This window comes from Gigantopelta aegis, chromosome 8, assembly GCF_016097555.1.
Source record: "Gigantopelta aegis isolate Gae_Host chromosome 8, Gae_host_genome, whole genome shotgun sequence".
NCBI lineage: Eukaryota > Metazoa > Mollusca > Gastropoda > Neomphalida > Peltospiridae > Gigantopelta > Gigantopelta aegis.
In genome coordinates, this window is record NC_054706.1 from 7,572,655 (window position 1) to 7,584,175 (window position 11,521).

General features: G+C 36.7%; 1 protein-coding gene across 1 annotated transcript; it reads right to left on the bottom strand.

The window, feature by feature from the left end:
- Positions 1 to 2,840: 2,840 nt before the first annotated feature.
- On the bottom strand, positions 2,841 to 4,772 carry LOC121378189. The gene is made up of 2 exons (XM_041506259.1): positions 3,887 to 4,772; positions 2,841 to 3,712 (listed from the first exon to the last, which is right to left on the bottom strand). The coding sequence occupies exons 1-2, from the start codon at positions 4,751 to 4,753 to the stop codon at positions 3,344 to 3,346; spliced, it is 1,236 nt and encodes a 411-aa protein (XP_041362193.1). The 5' UTR covers positions 4,754 to 4,772; the 3' UTR covers positions 2,841 to 3,343.
- Positions 4,773 to 11,521: the final 6,749 nt, after the last annotated feature.

Genomic DNA, 11,521 nt, shown 5'->3' on the forward strand with positions numbered 1-11,521 from the left:
GTTTTAAAAGTTTTAAAAGTTTAACGACACCACTAGAGCACATTGATTTATTAATCATCGGCTATTGGATGTCAAACATATGTGGTACTTTTGAAACATAAAGACGAAACCCACTACATTATAGTAGCAAGGGGTCCTACACCAGCCCGCAGACAGGATATCACATACCCGACAACTCCCACTGTCTTAGATATCCACAGATAGCTGGCGTGTGTATGTGTGCGGGCGTGCTTAAACCTTAACGGGATAGAGTATTTCGTATTGCCAGACATTCGTAGAGGATGGCCCCCGAGACTTCATAACAAGATTAGCCAATGAGAAGGTTGCTAGTTTGTTTTGAAATACGACCTTCTTTCATATCTCGCAATGATCGCACGATGGTAATTTCAAAAATAAACAGACAAAGCATTAATGTTACATATGTATCACTATAAAATAAATACTGAATGTATACTCAAACGATATATACCATTTGAAGAATAACAAACACGGGGGTGTTGGTAGTGGCATTTAACGTAAGAGCAGATAATCTCTCTCACCCCTACATTATAGACCGGGAGCCCAGGGCCTCGAGCTCAAACGAACGAGATACTAATATCTGAGTAGTGGGACACATACGGAGTAACTTGACATTTACAGAAATGGATTTCTGCCGGGGCCCACCTGCTGCGTGTGAACCCTGGCTACCCTTAAATAGCCCCTGAAATGGGTCTAGCTCAAACATAGGAGGTACCAGTCAGAACCACTTCTAAACTGTGCACACTATCAACCTTACAATGAGGTCTGTCACGGGGATCCTATAATACCCGTAACTGGATGAAACACGATTATCCAAATATCTCTCCTAACTGTATATCTATTAGATCTCTCTGTAACGGGCGGTTATACCCGCTTGTGGCTCGTCTAGGTATGATCAGAGATACGATCTTATATAAGTATATATTATTATAGCACGTTTAGTTCACTAGAAAACACAACAAAACACAATACACTTTGGAATCTGTATTAACCTACGCTGACAAATGTACTGCCGCAGTAGTTAATTAATAACAACAATAATAACAACCCAGAACTGATCACTTAATTAGTTAATCTCTAGGTGTCTAGTTTACACAATATGCTATTCACTTCACCGTGACACAACACCCACACGTGTGATAATTGAGAAACGCTTCCAGGAGAACTTAATTAATAAAGGAATTACAACTCTATTCCTAACTGGTTAATTTTTAATTAACCCTTACTACTCGTTCAATAACGTGTGATAATTGAGAAACGCTTCCAGGGGAACTTAATTAATAAAGGAATTACAACTCTATTCCTAACTGGTTAATTTTTAATTAACCCCTACTACTCGTTCAATAACGTGTGATAATTGAGAAACGCTTCCAGGGGAACTTAATTAATAAAGGAATTACAACTCTATTCCTAACTGGTTAATTTTTAATTAACCCTTACTACTCGTTCAATAACGTGTGATAATTGAGAAACGCTTCCAGGGGAACTTAATTAATAAAGGAATTACAACTCTATTCCTAACTAGTTAATTTTTAATTAACCCTAACTACTCATTCAATAACCTTGTAATACAGACTTAATACTGGTACCTATCACAATAAAGACAATAACCTACAGTTTACCTAGGTCCTCTAGGATGACTGGCTGAGCTTTATATATTTATTTAGGACAGTGAGCCTACAGATTACTGCGTCAGATGACCGGCAGCACCGTCTAAATAATATTGGTATAATACAGTATTAAAATATTTAAAGTCACATCAACCACATCAAGGTTATACAACAGAGCAGAAATGATATTTACCAAGTCCAAACGGACTAACGTTCCCTGGAGCCTTCCAATATGTTTCTCCCCGATATCTCTAAAACCCTAGCTATTTATTCAAAACTCTCAGAGACAGCGAATATCGCCTGGGGGCACAAGGCGGTACCTCACGTATCATCTGAATTTCCACAGCGACCAAGACGGCATATCTTTCTCTTAGATCGCCAGACTCAATGACGCCAAGTCGCCAAATCACGGTTGTAAAAACCGCACTCGCGGAGGTATTACGTAACTACTGGCCACATGGCTCCGCACCTGGGCTGGGTGTGTATTAGAAGTACAGCTCGACGACCGTCGCGCAAAGGTATCACGTAACAAGTTGCCCACCTGGGCTAAGTGCATTTGGAACTGCACACGGCCTTCTAAAACAATTAATATCGCCACAGGCGAAAAGAAATTAAGAGCATGTACCGTCACAAGGTCATATGTGACAGACACGCCAACTGCTGCAAAACGCCCCCCAGACGCCCCAGAAAGGCCCCCAAAATGTGGGCTAGCTCAAACATTGGAGGTACCAAGTAAAACCAAGTTTAAATGAACAAGTACACGCCACTGAGTGTGAAATGGCCCATGCCAGACAAATTGTCTGCTGCGTTGGTTCTACCAGACGCCCCAAATATTCACCCACATACCCTCTTGAAAAACTGGTCTAGCTCAAACATTGGAGGTACCAAGTAAAACCAAGTTTAAATGTATAAGTACATTCCACTGAGTGTAAAATGGTCCATGCCAGACAAATTAGCTGCTGTATTGGCCCTACCAGATACCACAATTTCACCCCATGGACCCTCTGGAACACAGGTCTAGCACAAACCGTAAAGGAACCAGGTATAAGAGGATAGGTCACAGAGGAAATAAAATGACAAAAACACAGCTGTTCGTGTTATTTGTTTTCTTATCATCATTAGCTGTATTGTGTATGATAGAGAAATAGACTAATACAAGGATTTCAAGTGGCTATTAAGTTTACAAGGTTTGACCTATGAGACTAGAGAGACATGAAAACTGGCCCCGATGCATCAGTGAAAGATTGTAAGTATTAGAATGAGATAGTATAACACTTGGATCTGCTTGAATTAAATGAGCAACAGCAAAAACAAAGTTTGTATCACAATGTTTGTGGACGAAAATTAATACTTCAGACTAGAAGGTAAACTTTAAAGCATTATTAAAACCATGAAGCACACTCCAGTAGAACTAGCGTCATCTATACCCTTTTAAAACAAAATTAGGAATAACAGCAACATTAAAAAATATATAGGCCGGCAACTACTTTTGGCACAAAGAATAAAAATGAATACTTTGGCTTCCAGTCAATGAAAGAACAAAATGGATGCTATTAACCATGAGTCATAGAATGAAAATCCAAATGTAAAACAAAGTCAACACTCGGCTGGTTTAGGTTCTTTTCATCCAGCTAGTTAAATGAAAATTAAATCGTATCCTTTGTTACACTAAAACACTAAACGTAACTGCGAAATTGGTAAAAACTGCTGAAACACTACATCTCCGTTTCGCTTTCTGAGTCATCACTCCAGGGTAACTCAGAGCTGGCATCATGGACATCATCAAACTCTGCGGCAAGATCTGGCTGATCATTTCCAAGATCCACAGCCCTTTCACTGACATTTCCTTTGAGGAAAAGGTAATCGGGTACGGCAGGTCCTGAGAACCAGTCAGGAACGTAGCAACCATTTTTATCTTTCCAGCCGTAGTTCAGTGGATCCAAACCCTGATCTGGATGTGATGAATCGGCATGGCCCCACACAATGCTAACGAAGTGCGCCCGTTTTGTTTTATTGCACAGAGTCCTTGCACAAGGTGGGAGTAACGTGCAGTCAATCTTTTTGACACTGGCCAATGGGTTTTCCTGAAAATAAACAATACAAAATGTTAAGCATTTAATTTGTTTTCAGTGATTGAGGATGCTATGTTTGTATTTGCATCTTGGGTATGACTTTTGATGGAAATTGTTTTAATATCTCGATTTACTTGGTCAACATAAAATACTTTCCACATAAGCTAACTTGTCGTAAATTCTTACCTGATTTATTTTTCCAGTCATCAGAAGTAGTTTGGCATATCTGGCCTCATTTACATCCTTCACGTCCTTCACACCATACAGCGAGCACACAAACTCTTCTGCTTTCATCTGATTTGGTTCCTCTCTGGAAGTCATACTGTCGAAGAATTCTATGAATGTTCCTTCTGCGTCCTTTTCTAATATTTCTAGTGGCTTCACTTTTCTGTAAAATGCAGCCGTATAGTTGCATCCTGTAAATGCGTGGAGCCCTGGCATTGCAGCTGCTAATCCATCTTGTTTGGCTTCTAAAGCAGCGGCAATGCAGCTAACATCAATATATCGGCGATTATTACCTGATCCACAGTCCATGATAATCCAGTTTGATGACATATTACTTTTCATGCGCCTTCCTATCATTCCAAGTAGGATCACCAAAACATCCGTATCTGATGCTCTGACCATAACATTTCCATCTACATTTGATGCATGGAAAGCAAGGAGAGTGTCAGCTTCCTCGTGTTTACCCTGAAGATGGCCCGGATTCTCAACGTTCATCTTGGAGTTGAGGTCACTGAAGATGAAGCGAGAACAGTTACCTCCATGTGATACTACAAGTGTCTTCTTATCTAGAATTGGTCCATAGTGGTCTTCTTGCCATTCTTTGAGAAGACACTTTGCCAACTGATCTTTAAAAATCCCATTTTGTAGCAACTTCTGGCAGCTCTGTTTGGGTGCTTGCTCCGGACCACTGATAACAAATGGACGATCATCGGCTCCACGCAGTCTTCTCTCACTTTCTTTCAAGCTTGAAGGTACATATGTATCGAACAACACGTGTATTTCATTTCCACGATTGGAGCATACATGTGACAATATACTTCTGGCCATGTTTCCATAGGAAACAATATTTCCAATGGCTGAGAGAAATGAGTGGAGTAACAGTCCACCATCTATCAAGGTCACATTGATGCCTGAAAGAATTAAATGAAAACATTGTTAAAGTCACAGATCCTAATTTTTAAACATTGCGACACTATTCACTATTACAGCTGTTTTTGTTAATGGAAATCAAACATTACTTATATTTTATTGTTTAGCTTATCCATTTCCGAACATCCGAAGTGTGTGCACTTATCCTGGTTTGCAATAAGGAACCCATTTTTCATAATTTTGCATACGTGTTACATGTAAGGGGTGTTAATAATTACGTAACGTTCTAGGGGTAGAGGAAGAGGGCTGTATATTCGATATACTAACATTTATGAAGGCTATATGTCATTTCTATTCATTACTTAGACCGAAAAATGTGGGGTTTTTTTTAAATGTGCGGTCGATCTAGGATCGATCCCCATCGGCGGGATTGTTCCAGCCAGTGGGCCATGACTGGTATATAAAAGGTCATGGTATGTGATATCCTGTATGTGGGATGGTACATATAAATGATACCTTGCTAAAAAAAAAAAAAAAAAATAAAAAAAAAAAACATTTTTAAAATGTAGTGGGTTTCAAAGGCGCGTGTGCAGGGATTTCAGCAGGGTTGGGGGTTATAGACTGCGTTGAGCGAAGTTTATATGGGGTCATGTTCCCCCAGAAAATATATTTCAATTTTTTTTTATCTTGGTCAAGGAAGGGTTTCGACCCCCCCCCCCCCCCCCCCCTGCACATGCGTCCGTTTCCTCTCTTAGATTATATGTCAAAATTACCAAACGTTTGACATCCAAAAGAAGATGATTATTAAATCAATATGCTCTAACACTGATGTCGTTAAACAAAACAAATTAACTTTACCCTTTCCAAACGAAATAATATTTATTTGAATTTGTCGATTTTACCACACGTAAAATTAAAAAGTGAAAACGGTCATTTTCTACTTTAGTATATTTTATTAAAAATATATACATGATCAATGTGTTATACAAACTAAACTTTGAATGTTCTACTAACACTTTATAAAATATTAATTCTTAAATAGGAAGGTACGATTGTCGATAGTACGTTGTCAAGATCAAAACCGGTTTTAACGAAAGAATAGTACGTATCCTCAACCGAACGTTCTTTGTACAGCGTAAGAATTCTCATTTCATTTTTTTGAGACGAACCCTACAATTTCAAATCCGCAAACGCACCTGTTAACTGAAATTGACAACAAGCTGTCGTTTGTGGTTTGCCGAGCAATGGCCGCACAGGCGACGAATCGAGAGTATACTTTTGACGTTCTCCGTTCATAGCGAACACGCACGAATTTTTTAAAAGTGCAGTTGAACTTGTATTTCATATTTGTGCATGGTATTATTATATGGTAACCAGACACTGTAACTTTAATAATTTCGGAAAATATTTATTTAGAGCAAATGCCGTTATAGCCCGAGTACTCTGACTGTAAGAGAGCTAGACGGACATTTGGACATAAATACGCTCTCATTACAGTCAGAGACCAAGCTATGAATTTTTTTGGCAATTCCCGACAACCAAAAAGTTGGCAAAATTTCCGCTCTAATATCACAACAATCCTATGTTTCACGTTAAATACTTTTACATCGATCATTTTCGAGTTAATTGATTTTAAAAAATCCACATATTAATCACTAATACACAACTACAGAAAGAAACCCGACAGCACACACATTCAGCTAAGCTTCGGCAAACTCCGGACAGCAGAATTCTAAGTTCGCCGACCTATATCGTGACGTTGCGTCACATGATCGCCCACTCAACCATTCCGTCTACTAGGCGGAATCGCCCAGTGGGCGATCACGTGATCTACGTCACGAAATAGGTCACCGAGCTTTGTAATTTATTGCGACGCGAGTGTCACGAAGCGTAGCGGAACACTACTGCTGTCGAGATTTCTTTCTGTACTATGTGTATTAGTGATCGATTTTTTTATTAATCAGTCACTTTTTTGATCGACCCTTGTTTTGGACTTCGTACATACATAAATAAAATCATCTCCAACCGTAGGATTTTGTGATATGATATAGTGGAAAAAAGGTACTTTTTGGTTGTCTTTGCCAAAAAAAAAACAGCTTGGTCTATGACTGTAATGAGAGCGTATTTATGTCCAAATGTCCGTCTAGCTCTCTTACAGTTAGAGTACTCGGGCTAATGCCGTTAGAGATCAGCTATTGGAGCAAATTGGTTAACATTAACATTACGTCTATTTATTCAGTATATTACTATTCGATTACATGTATATTAAACCAATAATGCATGTATCTTTCAGTATACTTAATAATGACTTATATATATTAAATAATATAAGTCAATAGAACCTTAATTTATTATTATTATTATTATTTACTAAATCACTCTCCACAATAATCCTGTACATACCCTGTTTATATTTATTATTTTATTGTGCATTGTATTATGCTGATAAGTTGTAAAAACTTAAAGTAATAAAAACTTGAACTTGACTTGATATTTAGTCTCATAGAGTGAATAACAAACCGTCCCCTGGTATCAGTATTGGCCGTGCTTTTAGACTGTAGGCCGTGGTGCTTGGTTCTGCATCAGTGACTCGTCCATTTCTGGAATGGGGGTAGAGAGCACAAGATGGATACACTCACACTAAAATAGTGTCGGAAATAGAATAAAACTGATTTTCGTCGATTTTGTCTTTCATATTAAACTGACAAGTAAATATTTTGTAAATATCTATTTAATGATACTTTACCTAATTTAGCATTTACTTGTTTGGGTTCTCATTGGTGTACAAGGTGGTGTTTACTCTTGAAATTAAAAAAAAGATGTCAGTAAACAGGTGATTTGTGCTCTTTATTGGAACAGACTATAAAAATTGATCGACATGTGTTAATTGCATTGCTGTTGCAATATGTGAGGGACCGTCTCTGATGACGGTGTACCCCTATCCCTCTCCAAAACAAAATGTGTAGACATTTCTAAGTAACTTTTGAGCAAAACTGTCAAAAACCATTCTGAGTGTTTGATGTATTATACCGGTATTAAAGGTGCTATGTACATGTATTAAAGGATGCTATCTTCAGGTTGCATAATCACAGCTATTGCAAATTATTAATTTTTTTAATTAAATTTTGCTTTAAAATTTAAAGACTACACCTTCAACTATATGCCCATAAACGATTATAGGAAATAATTTTATCTACTAGTAAAACATAATTTTTTATTGGAGAATCTTTATCACAAACAGATGCTCACATATCACTATAATATAGCACCTTTAAGTGGTTACAAGATTGTGTAAATTTCTAATGTACTTATATTGAATTTATATTCACTAAATATGCTGATCATAATTAATAATTTATGCTGCAGTTCAAAATACTCAGTTAACTTGCAGTTTAAATTAAAAGTTTGTTTAAGGGTAAATGAAATTGACACATGTCAATACAAATTTGTTATACTCTATTCCAATAAAGTACACAAATCGCCTGTTTACTGACATCTTTCTTTTAATTTCAAGAATTAACACCACCTTGTACATTAGTGAGAACCCAAACAAGTAAATGCTAAATTAGGTAGAGTATCATTAAATAGATATTTACAAAATATTTACTTGTCAGTTTAATATGAAAGACAAAATCGACATTTTATTCTATTTCCGACACTACTTTTTTTTAGTGGAAACTACCCTCGCTGTTGTCCCTGACACTTTGCTCAACGTGGTATATCATGTGGGTGCTAAGAAGATGGTTGTGGGATCATGTCATGTGAGTGAAATAAACTGGGAATGTTTTGCATCTCAAAGCGCACCAAATAGAAGGGTGAAACCTGCAACAGTACTAGTTCTGCATTGCTGAGTAATGACGAAGATAAAGATAATGCACCAACATATTAGTGATGTAAATGATCAATGTGGAAACGTTTTACATAGCATCTCTATGAAAACTGGCGCTTACCAAATAAAAGTCGTAAGGGTTCGTATTAGACTTGGAGACTGCCGTGGTAGCCACCATTTAAATGTTTAAGATTTCTGTTTTTTCAAATCGTGTAATTAATAATTTCATTGCATTGTCTGTGTCTTAAAACCTATGTTTAGACATTTCATTGCATTTCTTATATGCCTTGTTGCAAAGATATGATAAAATAGATAATGGCGGCCATTCCCGAGTTAGCTCTTCGTGGGTTTGAGGAAACTATTGATTTGTATTTTATCATTCTCTAGGGCAATTTTTCTGAAAATTGCAGCTCAGTAAAACTTTGTTCCAGGTTATTAATGTCGGGTACTGGATGAGGGTGAAATACCGTAAATCCTCGGACAGAAACACAGGCTTCTATTTTGTTGGCGACGCTCTGAAACTCGGCCTTTATTAACGGCTGCTGGGTTTCGTGCAATAGTTTCTTTTCATGCAATAGTTTCTCAATTATCGATATTCCAAAATAAGATTACTATGTAAACGGACTTCTATTAACAAAGCCATAAGATTTTGGAACTGACGAGTATAAATCGACTATTAACCTGACCAACCTAGCACAAACAGGGCTTATGTAAGGCAGGCGTCTGTTCAAGGCAGACTTCTATTTTTTGTTTGTCGCGACGCTCTGAGACTCGACCTCTAATCGAGGCAGGCTTATATTTAAGGCAGGCCTCTATTCTACGAATTACGGTATACCCAATATTTTGGGAATGACAGTATATAATCACAACAAAATAAAATGAATTAATCTTCATGGTAGGAGTCACGACCATGTGAAAACATCCCTTTGGGTCGGCCTTATGCAGAGATACGATGTTTCATTGTGGTAACAGTTTTGTCATTCACGTTTCGATTGACAAGCACATGTTCATGTATTCGTATTTTGATCAGTGTAACACTACACATTACTCAGCCGTGTATTGCAGATTGAACACACACACGCACACACACGCCCTCTCTCTAATGCATATTGAAGCTTTTCATGGAGGTGTGGCTAATGCTTATATTGTATCAGATATTAAATATAAAATATGTCTTGCAGCCAATCGATAAGAGTAGTCTATAAGGCGGCAGCGGGTTTTTTTTCTCACTCTTTAAATCATGTTCTTGATCATACAGTATTTGTAAGTAGTAGAGACGCTGACTGAGCGTCACGAATGAAATTGAACTAGGTCACGAGACCGATTCTGATTGGCTGACATCTAAGCGTGGGCGGCGTGGTCTGAGGATGCCATAGGACCTACCTACAGTAACTTGTAACTTGTATACACGTGCATGGTGATACCTACTTTTGTTACACGGTTGGTATGTATGCATTATATAATTTTTAAAAATAGATTTTGAATCAATATATGTATAGTGTATGCAAATTATCAATTGTTTTAAAATAAAAATAGTAGTAAAATAAAATATTCATTTCAGTTTGACATTGTATGCATTATATGTTACACTTACTTTTTATATATTATATTATATTATATTATATTATATTATATTATATTATATTATATATATATATATATATATATATATATATATATATATATATATATATATATAATATATATATATATAATTAATATATATATATATATCATATATATACATATATCTTATATATATATATATCTTATATATATATATATATATCTTATATATATATATCTTATATATGTTATTACCAGAGTGTTTTTCGGTATAATATATTAGGAATAAAAATTGTATTATGCGAACCTCTGGCGAGCATAATATATTATTTTTATTCCTAATATATGATATTAACGATACCAAAACACACGAGGGTAATAATCTCAAGCCTAATACAACGTGTTTTTGTAAACTATACACAACTTTAATTCCAGTCAGCCATTACCCGATATTTAAATGATGTAAGAATATGTGACGCGGCGTCTTGCTGAATGGAAATGACGTCAAACTCGAATGGCGTCATTTTGGATGTCTTTACATCAAACTAAACTAATGCGTAACGTTTTTTGTTTTCTGAACGCTGGGCAGCTTTCAATGTAGAGTTGCTATTGAAATTTTTTCACTTGATGACCATGAATGCATACGTCGAATTTAGATTGTTAGCCTAGTACGTTTGATTAAATGTCAATAAACCTAGTGCCCGTGACCTCAATTAATTTACATGTAATTTGCAGTTATCAAATTCTTAAAGTATGTGAGATGAAAAATATCACAGTTTGATTATACTGGAAATGTAAGATATTATATGATACTCGCGGAAAAAAGTTCCTGTGCATCAAATGATTGCATATAGAATATAATGTACTTGAAATCTGGTTATAAAAGTTTCAGTAACTGAACATGTAATCACTCCCGTCGATATTCTAGCGGTGTCCTGTCAATTGAGTGATCACACGTTGCATTACTAGCATTCTTGGTCACGTAATTCTTATCATTGGACTTTAAAACTATTGTATGGATTCTCATCACTCAGAAAAATAATTTTGTTGGTATCTGATCGTCGTCAGTGTGATGCCACGCCTCCCAGAAAATGGACTCCTTCGAACGATGGGTATGATTGAGGTTAGAACGGCACAAACGCTGTTGCTAGTAATTTTGGTATTTATTGGTGTTCATCAGAACACTATGCAATATCTGCGGAGATGTTCTCGACAGTTTAGGGGTACTAGGGATCTTCCATGTTTAGGGAGTCGACACGGCACGCCACGTCAGCAAATCGTCAGTATTAAGCATGTGCACATATGGAATCATTTGGAAATGATACGTTTAA

Bases quoted from the DNA above. Each gene is read 5' to 3' on its own strand.
- LOC121378189 (XM_041506259.1), bottom strand. From the start codon at position 4,753: ATGGCCAGAAGTATATTGTCACATGTATGCTCCAATCGTGGAAATGAA. The intron at 3,713-3,886 runs GTAAGAATTTAC...GTTTATTTTCAG, and splicing joins TGACTGGAAAAATAAATCAG to GAAAACCCATTGGCCAGTGT.